The sequence below is a fragment of the Prionailurus viverrinus genome, chromosome C2 (assembly GCF_022837055.1).
Source record: "Prionailurus viverrinus isolate Anna chromosome C2, UM_Priviv_1.0, whole genome shotgun sequence".
In the NCBI taxonomy this organism is placed as follows: domain Eukaryota; kingdom Metazoa; phylum Chordata; class Mammalia; order Carnivora; family Felidae; genus Prionailurus; species Prionailurus viverrinus.
In genome coordinates this window covers 29,939,283-29,957,429 of record NC_062569.1, presented here as the reverse complement: position 1 = coordinate 29,957,429, position 18,147 = coordinate 29,939,283, and the positions used below count along the sequence as shown (strand labels likewise).

The 18,147-nt window shown below is 52.7% G+C and overlaps 1 protein-coding gene across 1 annotated transcript in view; it reads left to right on the top strand.

The window, feature by feature from the left end:
* The first annotated feature begins 687 nt into the window (after positions 1–687).
* RAB6B (RAB6B, member RAS oncogene family) overlaps positions 688–18,147 on the top strand; it is a 58,163-nt gene continuing 40,703 nt past the window's right edge. Inside the window, exon 1 of the mRNA XM_047874778.1 lies at positions 688–1,123. Within this exon, the coding sequence (XP_047730734.1) occupies positions 1,054–1,123 (70 nt within the window). The 5' untranslated portion in view covers positions 688–1,053. The remainder of the gene's footprint in view (positions 1,124–18,147) is intronic.

The window sequence follows — 18,147 nt, the reverse complement described above, 5'->3', positions numbered from 1 at the left end:
AGGGTCAAGAACTCCAGAGCACTGTCTGGAGTCGGCCACACTGATATTCCGGACGTCATTGCTCCTTCTCACCCAGGGGACAACAGACTTAGGGTAAAATTCTCTGTAGGAGAGGTTGGCTTCAGAAAGGCACACCTTGGACTGGTCCTCTTCTCTTGCTGGCCAGGTCTGAGGTGACACCTATGACCCCACAGAAGCACCCAGAGGAGGGATCTGGACCTAGAGAGGGGAGGGCAGGCTAGAGGCCCCACGGGGTGACAGTCGAGCCAGTCTACCCGCACATGGTCCACCACACAATCTGGCTCTCCCCCAACCTCCTTTCCTTTCTGTCTTCTCATAAGGCCCTGCATCTGCGGCGTCGCGGGAGGTGGAAGAAGGGACTGGCATCTAGGTTTTAAAAGACCAGAAACAAACGTCCCCTGACAATTTCTCAGTTGCTCCTGTCATTTTTCTGGATTCAAAGGAGGGGCAGAGTTAAGAGTGGGGAAGACAGACGTAGTGGGGCAACGAGAGACGGCCCGATCCGGGGGTCCCCCGGAGGCCGGGCCAGGCGGTTCTCTCCCGCCGAGTGTGGGCTCGCGGTGGGCGGGCGGACGCCCCCAGCCCCGCAGCGCCGCGGGCCCCGCATGACATCAGAGGCTGGGGAGCGCGCAGAGCGCAGGCGCCGACCGATGAGGGAGACGGGAGGGGGCCGCGGCGCGCGGCTCGAGAGAGCGCTCCTCCGCCCCGCGCGCCGTCCCTGCGCCCCGCTCCGCCCGCGCCTCTCTGTCCGCGCCGCGCCTCGGGCGTCCAGAGCGCGCCCCTCTCACCGCAGCGAGCGCCGCCCGCAGCAGTCCAGCCCCAGCCGCCTCCTCCTCCGCCGCCGCCGCCGCCGCCGCCGCCGGACACGCAGCCGCAGGCCGGGGCCGGGACGCAGCTGGGGAGTCAGGGACGCGCGCAGCCAGCCCTTCCCCCTCCGGCTCCCGCACCGCCGGCCGCCTCCCCTCGCCCTCCTCCTCCCTCCCTGCTCCTTCGCTTCTCCTCCTCCTCCTGCACGGCCCGGCTGCCAGCACCATGTCCGCAGGGGGAGATTTTGGGAACCCACTGAGAAAATTCAAGTTGGTGTTCCTGGGGGAGCAGAGCGGTAAGTACCCCGCTTATTCTCTTGGCTTGGCGCCGCGCCGAGGCGACCCCTGCCGCCAAATCATCCGCCCCGTTAGGGCCCCGGCGCCGGCTCGGAAAGGCCCCTCCAAGCCCGGGCGGAGGGGAGGGATGGGGATGTGGGGGTCGAGGCTGGCTCGGGCGGGGCCAGGCAGGGGAGGGGCCCGGGGTAGGGATGGAGGGGGCGCTGGGCCCCAGGTGGGAGTGAGGGTGGGAGGTGGGGTGCGGGGCGAGAGCTGCGGGGCCGGTGCGGCGCGGCGGGGGGCCGGAGGGCGGCGGCTCGCTCGGCGGCGCCGGCCGGGGCGTGAAAGCGCCGGGCTCGCGGGCTCGCTCGCACTGCGGCACCGGCTGCGGGCGACCGCGCAGGTGGAGGGGTGCCCGCGGGGGCCGGGAGAGGTTTGGCGCCCCTCTTCGGAGAACGAGGCGGGGCCGGCGTCTGGTCGGAGGGCTTCCTGCGGACCCTGCCGGACCCATGTTTAATGACGGGCACGTCCGGGCCCTGGAGCCCAGGGCCGCGGGGGAAGGCCAACACCTGTCTCCTGTGGAAGGAGCGGGCGCAGGCTGTAGGGGAACCGGGCGCCTACCTCCCCTGGCCTGCGTCCGACTGGGCACGGAAGGTTCTAGACGCTGCCCTGTGCCAGCGTGCGTTAGTGTCTCTCGGGCTCAGGGTCTGGGCGAGGACAGCTAGGGTTTCCTGGTGCGAGGCCGATTTGGGGGATGGTACAGGGCGCCGCGCACCAAGAGGCGGCGAAGCCTGGCGCTGGGCAGAGAAAGGACCAGGCGACACGCCCTGCCTGGCTTCCCAGCACCCCTCCTGAGAGCGTTGTCGGCGGAGGAGGCTTCCCACCCCCACCTCCCAGCTCACCGCCAGTCTTGGGGGAGGGGAGGTCACCGTGGCAGCCGGCCAGGGGCGGGGGGGGGGGGCGGGTTGGGGGAAGGAGACAAACGGCTTCCCTGCCGCCCAGCAGCCTCCCCAGGGAGAGCATCTCCGGGTTGGCCCCAGGGTGGGACGACCAGAGTGAAGAGCGTGGACCCCTCTGACACCTGTAGGAAGGAGTGGTTCTCAGTGCACCTCTCCAGAGGCCTCTCCCCTGGGGCTGCAGAGGCGCAGGCTGGGCCTTGCCCAGCTCACCTCAGGAAGAACGTGGTTGCTGGGGACAGCACCCCCAGCTCTTGTTTTGCAGACCAGTCCAGTTCACCTGGTTTGGTGCCTGTCTGTACAAGGATCTGAGACACAGGCAACCTTAGGAGGACCTTGTGGGCTCAGGAAACAGTGCTACTGTGGTGTGTGTACATGTGGGTTGTGAAGGTCGCATGGCAGTCTCCTGTGTTGCTGCTCATTACCTGAGATGGATGGTTGAGAGAAGGATGTCAGACATGGTCAGACCCTAACACGGGGGTGCATCCTGGGGCCAAGCAGGGCATTTCAGAACAAGATCAACTGAGCCAGCCAGTCCTGTGCCCTGGACTCTGAGTTCCTGATTTTAATAGAGTCCAGTTTCAGAGCTCACTTTTCCCATGCTTGCAGGGATTTCAGGGGTCTTCACATCCCAGTGCTTATCCCAGCCCGGAGCCCTGGGAGAGAACTCTGAAGGGATCAGGCATCCTGGGAGTTGAATTCCTACGTGGTTTGCCTTGAGCAGAGTTTGAGGCCTCTCTGAGCCTCAGTTTCTGCCTCTGTGAAATGGTTGCTTGAGGGCACTTCTCTTCCTCCTCCGTGTTTCCCCTGTGCCTCTCAAAGGGCCTGGACCCTGGTAGGTTCTCAAGAAACATTTGTTTATCCCAAGTCTGAACTTGCTTCAGTAAAGGACCAGGGCTTTTTTTTTTTTTTTTTTTTTTTTTTTAGACAGAGAGAGAGACAGAGCATGAACGGGGGGGGGGGGGGGGCGCAGAGAGAGAGGGAGACACAGAATCGGAAGCAGGCTCCAGGCTCCGAGCCATCAGCCCAGAGCCTGACGCGGGGCTCGAACTCACGGACCGCGAGATCGTGACCTGAGCTGAAGTCGGACGCTTAACCGACTGAGCCACCCAGGCGCCCCAAAGGACCAGGGCTTTGATGAGACTGTCTCTTGTGAGTTTGAGTGAAAACTCTGGACTCACTCAGAATCTCTTATGGGTTGAGGTCCCTGAGGAGCCTTGCAAACCCCCTTTGTTCCTAAATCACAGAAATGAGAGTTTAGGGCCTTAGAGATAGAGCCCCCACCTTGCATGTGTAGATTAGAACTCTGAGCCCAGGGGTGGGGAGGGCTTGGAGAGAGAGAGAGAGAGAGAGCCCCCATTGGTGTGTTGCTAGCACTTCTGGGGCTAGCTAGAAACCACATCTTCTGTTCCCAATCACTAATGTTGGGAATCAAGATGACCTTGAATTGGGGAAACAAAGAATTGGGGAGCCTTCCAGAGTTGAGGTGAGGATTGCCATTCTCTGACCAGACTTGTGGCTGGGTTAGGTGACCTGGGAGGAATGCTGGGCTATTTGGTTGGGGGCAGGGTTTGTGGGCCCTGGGAACACAGTCATTAGAGACAAAAGACTGCCATCAGTGAGTTTGGCTATTGGCTACTCTGGTTCCTTCTGGCTGGGATCCCTAGGGCCCTGAGAAGCCCTGAGTATATCATTAGTGGGTTGTGTACCTTGTATTCTGCATGGCTTTTGGGACCCCCCAAGTTAGGTGGGGATCATATGCATCCCTGAGCCTGATGGGATGGGGGGGATTGCCTTCATAGCCGTTGCTTCTGTCTTGCCTGCACACAGTTTTGTGTGTGTTGATCCTTTGTGCCACTGCAGTCTCTGCAGTGCAAGGAGCCCCTGAGGTCTGGCCCTCCTGCCACCCTGGCTCTCCCTCTCTATGTGACCTCGGAGGGCCCTCACCTTCTATGCCTGGGACACTTGGGCCAGCTGAGCTTGACAGAGCCTTCTAGAGGAGCATGCATGGGTCTTCCTATATGAGCTGACTCCCTTGGATAGAGGCCAGGGGAAAGGGCTGGGGGGATGTGGCCTTCCCTTGTTTCCTGTGCCTGCTATAGTGGTGGCATCTCCCTAGACCAGTAGATGAGGACAGCTAGATTCCAAAAAGGAGTACCCAACCCGGAGCCCAGTGATGAGAAGAACACCCTGAAATAGATAATCCCAAGAGGGAATCAAGCTTTCAAAGATACCAGGGCCTGGTTTGAGTGGGAAGACCTTAAGGAACCACTCTAGAGAGAACACCTCTAGCCCAGGAGAGAGCCCACTTCCTGGCAGCAGAATGACGCTGTCCCCTGGACCATGGACTACAGGCTTGCTGTCTGTGTCAATCTGGCAGGGCGTGGGGTTGTGGAAAGGGTGCTGTGGATCTAGAATGAGTAGATTCTTTGCAGTAGGAAGGCTGTGCAATGCTGCTGGTGTTCAGATGGCTCTCTCTGGGCCTTTTGGCCATGCCCTTGTGCTGATGGCAGTGGCAGGGTATGGTGTGGAGGGCGAGGCACACTAATCTCAACTGCGACTCTTGGTGACATCCAGAGAAGAGAGGCATGAGCAGGTGTCTTAGGAAAGAGAGGGGGCCTGGGGGACATATGCCTTCCTCCTAAGTTCAGACGGCATTCTGTGGGGGTTTAGGCTTCCTTCAGTGCATCTGGGTGTGTGGTGGGGACTAGGGATGTGGGATATGCCTGTTGGGTGTTCTAGCCTCTTCTGATCTCCCTTCCCTTTGACTCCTCCTGCCAAAGCAGGAAGATTGAGGGACACCACAAGTTGGGTCTGTGTTCCCAGGCTGAGGCCAGCAGGACAGCTTCTCTCTCTGACCTGCCTTCTCCTTGTCCCTGGCAGTTGTGCTCTGGAGGTGCCATCACAGTGAGCATGATGGGAATGGCATTCTCAGAGTATACAACACAGTGACTGTGCACACAGCTTTGGCCATTTAGTCATTTGTTCACTCATCCCTCTCCCCACCCCCACCCATCACTCTCTCCTTTCCTCCTTCCATCATCCATTTATTTATTTAGTCAGGCCTTTGAGTGTATCCCTGCCTCCCAGAACTTATGGTCCACTGGGGACTTCAGACATTTGTGGATATAATTACAGTAAAGGTCTGTGCAAGCGAAGACAAGAGAACAGCTGCTATGGAAGCACACAGCACGGCGTCCCACCCACCTTTGTCGGCAGGTGTCAGAGATGGCTTCTAAGGCTTCAGAGGAGGAGATGCTTCTATAGGCAACTGGCTGGTGCTCCTTTGGTGGGCTGAGTACAGGGAGTAGGTCTTGCGAGGGGCCCACCCTCTCGAGGGAGCTTTGTCTGTTCTCCCTGCTGTGGAGAAGAAGTGTGTGGGGGTGGGGAGCAAGAGGATGAGGGTGTCTGGCTTGCCAGTGCTGAGGAGGGGCTATCCCCGACTGTCATCCCATTCCTCTGGGTTAAGGAGTCTTCAGTGCCCCTCCACTGCCTGGAGGGCTCCCTCCGCCCCTCCCAAGGCCTGGCTCAGCCTGACCCCTGCCCTCCCACCACACACCACCCATAACCACATAGGACGCCCTTGGTTGGCCTGGGGATTGTATCTGAAGCCCATCCCGATGTCTCCTTCCCAACACCTCCCAGATCCCCTCCCTCTGCTGTGCCCAGCCCACCTGGGCACTCACCATGGAGTAGCTTTGGTTTCTTTCTGAGCATTTTAAAAAAACTATCACATGTTGCCCCATGACCTGTCTGTTGTCTCAGTTATTCTGGATTTTTAAATGTTTATTAGCTTTTTAAGAAACAAAACCCCTAACTGAATTTTAAGCCCCTCAAATGTGAATTTAAGCACCTGACAGGACTAGATCTTAGTTCCTTTCCCCTTCTCCCCATCTGCAGGAGACTTTTTCTCATTAAATATCTGGATTTAAAAATGATGAGATTATCCTCACTGTTTGATATTTACTGATGGTCCATCAGTAGATTAAAAGTGAGGGGAGTCAAGGCAGTTTGAAGCAGGATTCTTCATCCTGACACCTGCTGCTTTCTCAAGCTAGGAGATTTTTACCAGAAACACTTAAAAATCTTTCACACTGGGTTGAAGCCTTTAGCCTTGGTTGTGCCCAACCCATAGTACATCTCACAGAAGGTGAAATTCACAAGGGACTCTTATCCCCACCACCTTCTCTAAAGAAATAAGAGAAAGCAGTAAGGCCACCAGAGGTGGGAAGGAAGGGATATGCCCAAATGGGATGTTGCCAGAGCTCACTGCGAGATTGGACATAAATCCAGTTGCTCTGTTCCTCAGTTTCTGGGTCTTGTTTTTGCTCCTCCCACTTTTTTCCTTCCTTTCCTCAGTGTCTGGAATGATGGCGGGGTACCTTGGATGTGGGCCCAGAATGTTGGCTTTATTTGTTTAAAGAGGTGTGCATGAGATGAGAAAATCAGATGAGACGCCATGATGAGAATTAACCTGTACTTGGTAGAAGACAAACGTGGCACCCTCCATGCTAAGGGTCAGAGACAAGAGAACTAACCAGAAGAGAGAAATAAGACCGTTAGATTATGTTCTGGCTATGCAGATGTAATAGTACCATCTTTTTTGTGATCCCATTATCATTTGCAGCCCCCAAATTATAATGAATCCCACTAAAATACAACAAAATAATCTCGTTGTCCTTTTTTACTTATAACATCCATAAACTCAGCCAATGAATATTTAACTTGGTAGGTGTTACCTTGACCTTGCAAACTCCTTGGGGGCAAATCTGAGGGTGGTACCATCTGTGTCCCATCTAGGCTGTGAAGTCTCTCTGTCCTTTACACTCTGTGTCTTCCGCTGTTGCTGAATGAATGAACCATTGAATGTGCAGTGCTGCCTGATCTTAATGTAATGACTTAAAGAAATTATTGGGCAGAACCATTGATCAAGGTGAGAAAAGATTAGGGTAAAAAGCAAAATCCATAGACATCAGAGGTGAACTGCTAGAAAAACTGTGCTGTTGGGGCGCCTGGGTGGCGCAGTCGGTTGGGCGTCCGACTTCAGCCAGGTCACGATCTCGCGGTCCGTGAGTTCGAGCCCCGCGTCAGGCTCTGGGCTGATGGCTCGGAGCCTGGAGCCTGGAGCCTGTTTCCGATTCTGTGTCTCCCTCTCTCTCTGCCCCTCCCCCGTTCATGCTCTGTCTCTCTCTGTCCCAAAAAAAAAAAAAAAAAAAAGTTGGAAAAACTGTGCTGGGCATTTTCTCAACTGTCCACTATCATCCTTTTCCATTTCTCAGCACAGAGAAGAGAAGATGGGGGAGGTTGCCAGGGAGAAGTATCAGACTCACGTTGAGATGGGCAGCTTTGTTAGAGCCAAAAAGACAGGCCCCAGGAAATGGGGCCCCAGGCAAGGCCTGAGGGCACTGAGGCATAGGCCAGTCTCTGCTGCTTGGGACTCAGAAGGAGAGGAGAAAGATTCATAACACCTATAAACTCCTAGGGGTTCTTTATTGTATCTTAGGGCTTGAAATTTCCAGCTTTCCTTCTTATTTTCATAACTTTTGTCCTAAACTAAGTGGGATCTTGTTTTAAAAGTAAATGTTCACTGCTATGAGTACTTTGTCATTTTGGTGAAGTGATTTATTTTTAGTAGAAAACAGATTTATTCTGGTCTCTTGGTAACAAGACCAGTGGGAGCCCAGGTGACTCAGTCACGTGTTATGGGCCAGGCACCACCTGTTCCCAGGTGGGGGCCTACCCAAGGGACAGGGCAGGGTCCAGGAAAAAACAGATGATATCCTGCTCCTGAGGGCAGAAAAAAGCCTTAAAAGCAAAGGTTACTTCCAAGAAATGCATTAGAACACTGGCCACCTGATGCCCCATAGTTGCTGTGGGTAGTGGGCCAGGGAAGAAGGAAGACTTCAGTTGTGTGCGTTCTGTGATAGAAATCACAGCTTTCTTCCAAGAGCTGGATGGACAGTTTGGGAAAGGGCATGATGCCTTAGTGGGATTTCCCCCAGAGAAAGGGACTCCCAGCATTAGGTTAACCAGCTCACCCAGCTTCCCCTGTGGCTGGAGATGAGGTATGAGGGCAGGTCACAGAGGCTGGCCATGAGCTGGGGCTTTATTCTGAGGGAAGTGGGGAGCTGGTGGAGGATCCTCAGCTGGGGAATGGCTCAGTCACATCTACACCTAGGAAGGATTCTTTATTCTAAGGGTTTGGAGAGGATGATGGGAAATGGAGCTAACCTTCCTGGGTTTCCGTGTTCTTCCTCCAGTTAACCTCAGATGGCATTTAAGAATACACTCTATGCCCTAGGCTCCACACAGGGCACTTTTCTTTCCAGCATCCTGTGATAGATGTGAAATTCTCCCTGTTTTGCATGTCAGGAGACAGGGGTTCAGGGAGAGCAGGTCATGGCCACAGACTTACTGCTAGTGTGAACCCAGTCCTTGAACCCATAGTCCATGAACCCAGGTCACTATGAGAAGCACATAGTGATCTGTTAGACCTCATGCCTCAAAGGCAGGTTCAGGTCCTGTTGTGGGGAAAAGAGGACAGAACACTGAGGCCTTATAGACAAGAGGTCTGCCATAAATGTCTCCTCGGGAATCATGTGCCAAGCTCTTTGCTGAGGAATGGATCACAACATGGGGGTGGGTGGGAGGAGGTCTTTGATTCCCTTAGGCTGGTGAGAGGGCACTGGGGCCCTGAACAGAGAGGAGGGCAGGGGGATAGCTCTAAGAAGCAAGCAGTCTCTCCAATCTGATTGAGCTGGATTGCATATCAGACACTGCATTCTTACATAGAATGAACTGCTTATTTGGGGTGGTTTGAAGGGAGTTGGTTGGAGAGGATGTGGGGCAGTTAAAGCCTTCCCAAGTCAGTCCTGCACACCATGGACAAGATGTCATCTGGGTTCTAGCTGAGAACTAAATCCTAGGAAGGGAAGAACCAATCAAACTAAGTGGCTGGTTCCCACCTGCTCTGGGGTAACCCTTCTCCTGGCCTCATCCTCCCTTCAGGCCTGGAGATATCAGGGCCTGGAGATCCTGATTCTGTTTGGGGTCAACCACCAGCAGCCTCTGTGGTTGGATAAGCCCACGGTGTTCTCTGGCTTTCTCAATATATCCTCAGAAGCTGCTGGATGGATGACCACTTAGGCTGATGGAGCTCTAACTCTGGTCCTGTAATTCACAGCTAGCTCAGGGTATGATGCCAAGCCAGTAACACTCTCAGCCTGGAGATTGCACTGCTGGCTAGAGAGGTCAGAGGAACTGCAGAGATGAAGGCATGTTATCAGGGCCTCTGCTAATTATATCCCCCCAAACTCCCCTGGACAGCCCCAGTGCAGAGTCCTCTCCAGTCTGCTACCTCTTTTTCTGGGAGGCATTGTTGGCCTTCTTCCCTGGTGTGCCCCCAGGGCGCTGTGGCTCCCCTCTTCTGACGGTGTGTTTGACTCAGGTTGCCAGGCAATCGGGATGGGGCTATCCTGCCCTCCCTGCTGGCGGGCAGTTGTTCCATACCGAGGAGCTTTGGTGAGGACAGCAGAACAGGTGACAGCTCCCAGGTACCCCTACTCCAGGATACTTCTTTCTTCAGCCCGGTGGGTGTGTGGTAAGCAGAGAGGGCTGGGAAAGGGCTGGCACCAACAGGGGTGTGCAGTCACCCCACCAGACCAGCCCCAGCTCCTGCTCCAGCACCATCACTTACTGGTGCTCCTAAGCCCTGCACTTCTGTCCCAGCCCCACTTCTCACTCTCTGGGTGGTGCTGGGATATAACAGGACCACCCTCTGCTCATTTTTCTCATCAGACAGCAGGGCAATCCTTACCTTGTTGAGGTTGCATGAAGATCTAATACATCACTACATGGCGCACGGTGAATGCTCAAGTGATAGGTAATTTTGTTAATGAAACAGTGACAGCAATCCCCCCTTTTATAGATGAATGAGAGAGAAGTAGGGTGGAATCACCCATTGGTCCTCTTGTGTAGTGAGCTGCATAGCCTACATCCTTGTGATCTGATGAGTGGAGCTGTGTACCCATTTTATAAACGAATGAAAGTGCGTCTCGGAGAAGGAAAGGTTTTAGCACAGATTGCAGGACCCAGAACGGTTACTGCTAACTGGGAGGAGCTCCCAGTCCTCTGACTCCCTGGTTGGCATTTTTCCACTGCCCGTCCCTAGCCTTCACCTAGCCTTGCTCTGCTGGGCCCCCACAGCTGCTCCCAGGAAGAGCACCTCATCTTCACGGCTCTGTAACTTCCCCAAGGACAAGGAGTGCAGCCTGGGTAGACCACAGGGGCTGAGGCTTTGCCATGTTGTGATTAGAACAGTGCTTGGTGAGGTAGGCAGGTGATAAATCTCAGCCAGTGTTAATGTGACTATTAAAGCACACAAGCAAGGCTGTGGGTGTGGTCTGCTGGGGAGTCAGGGAAGGCTTCCCAGAGGAGGTTTTGCATAGTGAGAGGGAATTCATAGGCACACAAGGGAGGCATCTTGAGCGGAGGGCCCAACTATGCCAAGGTTGGGGGCTGGGAGGGGCTTGGAGCTTCTGGGGGAATTGGGTGTAGTTCAAGGTGACTGGACTCTGGCGTAGGTGTGGGAGGTGAGGTCGTGAGCGTAGTTAGAAAAAAATCATTGAACCTGGAGAAGTGGGCAGGTTCAGGCCTCAGAATCTTGCTTCCACAGGGTCTGTGTCTTCCCTGCAGGCAGTGGGGACCCCCGGGTGGTTTTGACCAAGGAGGGACATGCTCATGGATTAGAAGACAAAGATGAATATGGCCCGATTGGAGGCAAGAAATGCAGGCAGCCTGAGCCAGGCCATGCAGGGAACAGTCAGAGAATGGAACACAGAGGAGGGTTTGTGAGCCTGAGCTTCCAGCTCTGAGATTTAGACCTCTGGGTACATAGATTTTATTGGTTCTTTCTCTATGTGGTGAAAACTTTGGGGCAATGAAGGGTTGTACAGGAGGGGCTCCTTTCCTTCTCTACAAGGCCACACTGTACTCAGATGTAACCAAACTGGCCTCCTTGAACTCCTCTGTCCTTCCTGCCTCCACAATGCCCTGGGTCCCCTGACTGCTTCTGTCCGCCAAAGGGGTGCTCCAGGGCTTCTGGCTGCCCTTCCAGACTCTTCCCCTCTGCCACCTGCTCAGGTTGGTTATTAGATAACTGTACCCCTAGCCTCCTGGTCTTTGGGTATGTGAACTTGCCTGCCTCTCTGGTCATTGGGTGTGTAAGCTCCCCTGGTCCTTTGTGCAGCCTCTCATCACTCCTTCCCTTTCTGGGTTCCTCTTCCAACAGATGCTTGACCCACTGTCTTTGCTTTCTCCCATGGATTCCCTTGCTCTTCTCTGATGAATTCTAGCTCCCCAATAAGCTTAGGGGCCTGTGAAAACTTGAGGGAGGGCAGCATTATATAAGGGAGAGCCCCTCTCCCTGACTTGGAGACAGAAACCCAACCTCACGTGGCTGCACAAAAAGTGAATGGCAAGAGCCAGGGAGCCAGAGTAGAGGCAGGGGACTGCCATCCTGAACCCAGCCCTAGACCAGAGAGGGCAGCCTGTTCAGGTCAGTTGATGCAGTCCCCCGCCCGTGGGTCAGCTCATGGCCTCTTCTCAAGGACTGAAACCTCACCCTGCAAAACCCTGGTGACCCCTGCTCCCTGTCCCTCCTGTCTTCTGCTCAGGCAGTGCCCATGCACATTACTAAGCACCCAGCTGGGTATTCCTTTGTCAGTGTGGCTAGTGAGTGAAGAATATCCTAATTGTCAGTAATCAAGCACATTTTAGTCACTGCCCATGGCCCCTCTGAGCAGTGCCAGATTAATCGTCTGAGGTCACAGTGGGTAAGGAGACCCGTCCCCTTGCTTGGTGCTCAGCAGAGGTATCACCCTTGCCTGGAGTTGCTGGCCTGGAGAAAAATAGACCCCGAAGCTGGCCACAAGCAGCTCAATGCAGCTTTGACCATTTGAACCCCTTCTGGTTCCTCCATTGCCCCTACCCCTGGGGCAGAGGCAGGCCCAAGAGACCCATCCCTGGTTCAGGACTGAAGAGCTGTGATGGTGGCCTCCACACGAGAGACAGGTCCCACTGAGGATTGTGTGCTACTTCAGAGAGACGTGGAGAAAACGTTCTGTTCTGACCCTGTTGATGAGCAGGGAGTAAACACTGTGCAGAAGAGATTAAGTGAAGCATTTAGAACAAGTGTTTCTTGTTTCCCCATCCAGTGAAGGGAGAGGGCTAGGAGGACAGAACGGGGAAGGGAGAGCCATGGAAGCGCTGAGATGGGGAAGGGACGTGCTCTCACCAGACACAGATGGACCTAGGTGTGCCAGTCACAGGGCTTGTGGGCCAGCATTGGTGCCTTGGGAAAACCAGGGTGGTTTGCAGCTCTGGGCGGCAGTGCCGTGCATCCCAGGTTCTGTCCAAATAGAATGGAGGGCTGGAGGTTCCCGTGGAGGCACTGGTGTGTGCTGGGTACAGGAGTGAGGGGACCCATTCTGTGTTCAGGTCGAGGACAAGGTGAGGAACCAGGGCTGTGGCTGCTGCTGTGAGGAGGGTTGAGGACCGCCAGCCAGGTAGAGCCGGAGTGGAGAGAAGGGCTCTTACCTTGTCCTGGGGGATGAGAGAGGATGTTCAGCAGCACCAGTGCTCCAGTGCTGGGCTTCAAGGAGCAGACGCAGTTTTGTCCCTCCCTCCCAGATTCAGGTTGGCTCTGCCCCACTGGGACCCTGCAGTTCCCAGCTCAGGCGGCTGTGAGTAGGGTCAAGTCTTGGGACCAGGAGATCTTTGTTTAGTTCTGCTCTTCTCTGAGTAGAGAGCACCTCTGAGAAGGTTTCTTTTTAGGGAGAAAAAAGGCTCCTCCCAAATTAGTCAATTTTTATGATTGAATACCTGTAGCACCAGGATCCAGCAGTTCTCTGATTCCAGTTAAGTCTCCCCTCCCTTCCCCCACATCCAGCCAAAGCACTGCGGCTGCTGCCCAGATCGGAAGATAATACAGTCCTGAAAAAGTGCCCAGCTAACCTCCCACCTTGGTTCTCTCACATTTATGTCAGAAGAGGACAGAGCCCAGCTCTCTCCTGCCTCCATCATGCAGCAGAAGGGCCACTCAGCCAGCGTTCTGGTCTGGAGAGCTTGTCCATCCACCTCAGCTTGGGGAGGGCTGGATGTGATGTGCAAGAACTGTGCAGAGCAGTGTGCAAATGCATGATGTAATCGACACAACAGGGGCCCGGCTTTGCCCCCATCCCCCCCAGCCTCTGTCCCAGGCCATCTTTTAGCTTCTGCCTTGAGGCAGAGAGACCCATGAGATTCTGCTGCAGGCGACCAAGCCACCTCACCACTATAGGAGAGGAAGCAGAGACTGAGTGAAGAGTAGAGGTGGTGTCTCTTAGGAACGTGTAAATGTGAGTGTGGCAGATGCGACCTCAGGTGACGCTGAATGAGTCATGCCCTTGCATAGCACTCCCCTTGAATGCACATGAAAACTGAGGCTTGCCTCTGGCCAGTATGGTATGGCAGAGGTGATGGGTGTCCCTCCCATGGTTATTTCTGCAGAAGACCCCTCTTGCTGGCCTTGAAGACATGAGCCGCCATGTGTGAGAAGCCCTGTGAGGGGTCATGTGGCAGAGAACTATGGGTGGCCTCTAGGAAATAAGAGTGGCCTCTGGCTGGCAGCCCCACCAAATTGGAACAAGCCACAAGGAACTGAATTCTGTCAACAATCACAGGAGCTTGGAAGAGGATGCCAAGCCCCAGAAGGAAGTGTAGCCTTGCTGATACCATGATTACAACCTTGTGAGTCCCTGAGCAGAGGACCCAGCTAAACCATGCCCAGACTCCTGCCCACAGAAACTGTGAGATAATCAGTGTGTGTTACTTTAAGCCGCTAAGGTTGTGGTGTTTATTACACAATAACCAATAACTAATACAGATGGGGTGAAGATTTTCCAGGGAGCAGACACCTTAGAGATGCCTTTGTTTTGCAGACAAGGAGTTAGAGCATCTAGGAAGGGGCCAGGACCTGCCCCAGGTTAAGCAGCTGGCTGAGGCCACCCAAAGCAGATAAGAGGGAGGCCCCTGGGAGTGGGGTCCTGTTTCCTGCTCTGCTCTTGCTCTTTCTTCATGTGGCCTTGAACAAGCCCTCTTGCTCCCTGGGCCCCCAGTTTTCCTGTCACATGCTGCATCATGTCACATGTCAGGACTGGATCAGACTTTTATCTAGCTGCTTTTTTGCCATGATTTGGTATTTTGCGGCCACTCAGATCTGTATTCCTTCTAGAACCCAGGCTTTTGTGCCTTAGTGCAGTTTACTCTGTGCTGCTCCTTGGCACTTCCTGTGTTGCGTGTTGCTACTGGGACTTTAGGAGGCTGGATCTCCTTGTCCTGAGCACACTTTGGAAAGCCTTATGGGCTCAGAGAAACCTCTGAAATGGAGATCTGACTGTGAACCAGGAGAGATCCTGTCTGACCATGACCCTGGTGCTCTATGATTCTGGGCAGGTAGCCCCCTTCTCTGACCTCACATCTCCTCAGCTCAGTGAGGGACTTGAACAAGATTAAATCTAGAATCCTTGATGACTCATGCCACTTCTGGTGCAGCTTTTGAGAGGGCTTCTTAGGGAACCAGAGCTTGTGGGATGGGGACTGGATGAGCCTGGATACCATCTCCTTGTCCTGGTCCCCAGGCGTCCAAGTCCAGAGGGCAGACCTCAGTATTGACTCAGGTCCCGCTGTTCCCTCCCTCCAGCCTGGCCCTCTGGCCACCCCAGTGCCTGGCCAGCAGTTGTCCCTGATTCACAAGGGCTGGAGACACAGTGCACCTCTACCTGCTGGGTGGTCCTGTGCCCACTCCCAGGCCTAGGGTCCTGGAGATCTAGAAGCCTTCTCTACCTCCATAACAATGATCCCCATCTCTCAACTTCACCAGGAAGGCCATCCCCGCTTCCCAAGTGAATTGTGAGCAGGTGACCTTGAGTCACCTCCTGAGAGTAGGAGGAGGCTTCTTTGTTTTGACGTAAGGGGGAGTCTGCATGTCCAGTCTTCCGCCTACAGCTGGCTCTAGAGGTGCAGGGGCTGGGATTGTGCCTGGTTGCCCCCTTGTCAAAGCAACAAGGCGAGCAGCAGTGGGCAGGCTGTGTGAGAGTATACACAGGAGAGAAGAAGCCATGGCCAATGGGAGTGCCAAGAACAGTTCCCTATGCTCATGGAGACCTCAGAGACCACACCTGTGGATATCCAGCCCAGGGGCTTCTCAAGGGGGCTGGAGATCCAGGAAGGTTCCCTGCCTACATTAGCCTGCACTCTGAACTGCCACCTTCCATCTGCCTAAACAAGGTTGCTCTCTTGGCCAGACCATAGCAGTGCCGTCATGGATGGGTGCTGGGGGTCCATTGTCACAGGATCACTCTCATTAGTCCTCAGCTGACAACCTGTGAAACACACACCATGCCTCTCAGCACTGCCTGACCGTTCTCACTACCCCACCCTTCTCTCCCTGTTAGTGAGGCTTTTACCAGCAATATGCTTCAGGAAGAAAGGATAAACATGAGCATGTATACTACTTTGCCAAATTCCATGCTGTGGATGGGCCAAGAGTTCCTATCAGTTAAATAAACTACCAAATTGCATTAACACCAGCCTTGTCAAAAAATCAGCTGCTGGTGGGAATTTAGCGTGTGCTCTCTCCTTCTCTCAAACAAACATAACATATCCTCACTATGAATTCATTTTTCATAGCACCTGTGCTGCTGCTCGGGCATGTGGACATGACTGGCCTGTGTAGGGTCTGAATGGAGTTAGGCTGAGTTTCAGGCTGTTCTGCCTACCCCACCCTGGCTCTCCAGGGAAGCCATGCCAGAGGGTAACTGTGTGTGCTGTGTGGGGGCTGTAGCTGGCACTCAAAGCTAGCAGGTACTGGTGCTGCCGTTGGGACCTGGAGGGGAGACCCTGTACCTTTTTGAAGCTGATAGGAGTGTTTGAGATGCATCAGTGAGGCAGAGAAGTTCCTGACAGCAGGTGCACTAGTTGTGGTCTGGACCAGCTCTGCAGTCCACACAAGCTGTATGGTCAGGTCTCAGGTGGTTGTCAAGAGGTCCTGCAGATGCTGTCTTGACAAGGTTCTTAGTTTCACAGCTAAGTCACCAGGGGGATTGGAGAGTTCCCCCACACACTGCAGGATTGACCATGCTGGATTGACCATGGCACCTGCTGGATGGACCACGTGTGTGTGTGTCTCTGTGTATGTATTTGCATGCATCTCGGTGCACGTGCACATGTGGTGGTTACACATGGGCTCTGCCCACTGAGCTGATCTGTCCAGGATTTCTCAGCCTCCTGGCCCATGGTTAGAAGGGTTCACAGCAGCTTCCCAGCTAGGTTCTGGTTCTGTAGAAGACTAAGTTGATGCCAAATACACTTACATTCTGGTTTCTTAGGAAAGCATCATGTGGACCAGAATGTTTAATAAATCAGAACAAGCCATTTGCTGAATGTGCCAGGAATCTGAGAGTCATGGATGTGTGTGTGTATGTGCATAATTTTTAAAAAATCACCATATTTTTTTCTTTAACTTTTTATTTTGACATAATTTTAGGCCTTTAGGAAAGTTGCAAGAATAGTACAAAGTCTTCCCATGTGTGTCTTTCACCCAGAATGTTAACTTTTTACTGCTCTCGTAGAATTCATAATATGAGAGACGAGGGTAGGCATTTCTGCCCACATTATACATATGAGGAAGCTAAGCCTCAGAGAGGATAGTAACTAACCCAAGCAAATAAGTGACAGAGCCAGGATTAAAATCCAGATCTCTCAGATTTTTAAGTGCATGTACGCATGAGTGTGCAGGTGTCCTCCTCTGCCCAAAGAACTTTCTTCCTTGTGTTGTGGGTCTGCTAGCAGTGAATTGTTTTGGCATTTGATTCCTTTTTTAACCTTCATTTTTATTTTTTTTAATTTATTTTTAAATATTTCTAAATGTTTGTTTTGAGAGAGGGAGAGAGAGAGAGCACATGTACATAAGCAGGAGAGGGGCAGAGAGAGAGGGAGACAAAGAATCCCAAGCAGATTCCAAGCTGTCAGTGCAGAGCCCAGTGAGGGGCTCAATCTCACCAACTGTGAGATCATGAACTAAACTGAAATCAAGAGTCAGACACTTAACTGACTGAACCACCCAGGCATCCCTCACCTTTTTAAAAAGACTTTTGCTAGGTATAGAATTCTGTGTTGACAACATTTTTCTTTTAGTACTTCAAAAATGTCACTTCATTTTCTTACAGTTTGCATGTTTCTGACAAGGTAACAAAAATTCTTTTCTTCCATGTTTTGTTAGGTCTGTGATCCAACCTACTGTTGTTATTTTTATTTACAAAGCCATTGATCTTTTAAAGATGTTTTTCAAAGATGATATTTTTAAGCCCCAACATGGGGCTTGAACATACAACCCAAAAATCAAGAATTGCATGCTCTACCAACTAGCCAGCCAGGCACCCTGAACATTTTTAAATAATATGAAAGAAATATTACATATTTCACCGTTATTAATCATTTGTTGTGTTCATCATTCCTTTGTGTAGATCCACATTTCCATCTGGTGTCATTTCACTTTTTCCTGAGGACTTCCTTTAACATTTCTCATTGTGAGAATCTGTTGGTGATGAAATCTATCAGTGTTTGAATTTTTGAAAAAGTCTTTATTTCATCTTTGTTTTTGACAATACATATCTGAAAGTTATTAACCTCGAGTTTTAGGTTAATAGTACTTTATGGATTTTGCTCCATTGTCTTCCTGCTTGCATTGTTTCTGAGGAGAAATTGCTGTCTTTTTATCTTTGTTTCTATGTACATAATGTGTCTTTTTTCCCTGGCTGCTTTTGTGATTCTCTATCACTGATTCTGTGCAAATGGGTTATGATGTGCCTTGGTTTCTTTTATGTTTCCTTTGCCTGGGATTCATTGAACTTTTTGGATCTGTGTGTTTAAAGTTTTATTCAAGTTTCAAATATTTTTAGTGATTATTTCTTCAAATATTTTTCCCTGTCACCACTTACATATATGTTACATATATGTTAGTCCACTTGACATCATTCCACAGCTCACTG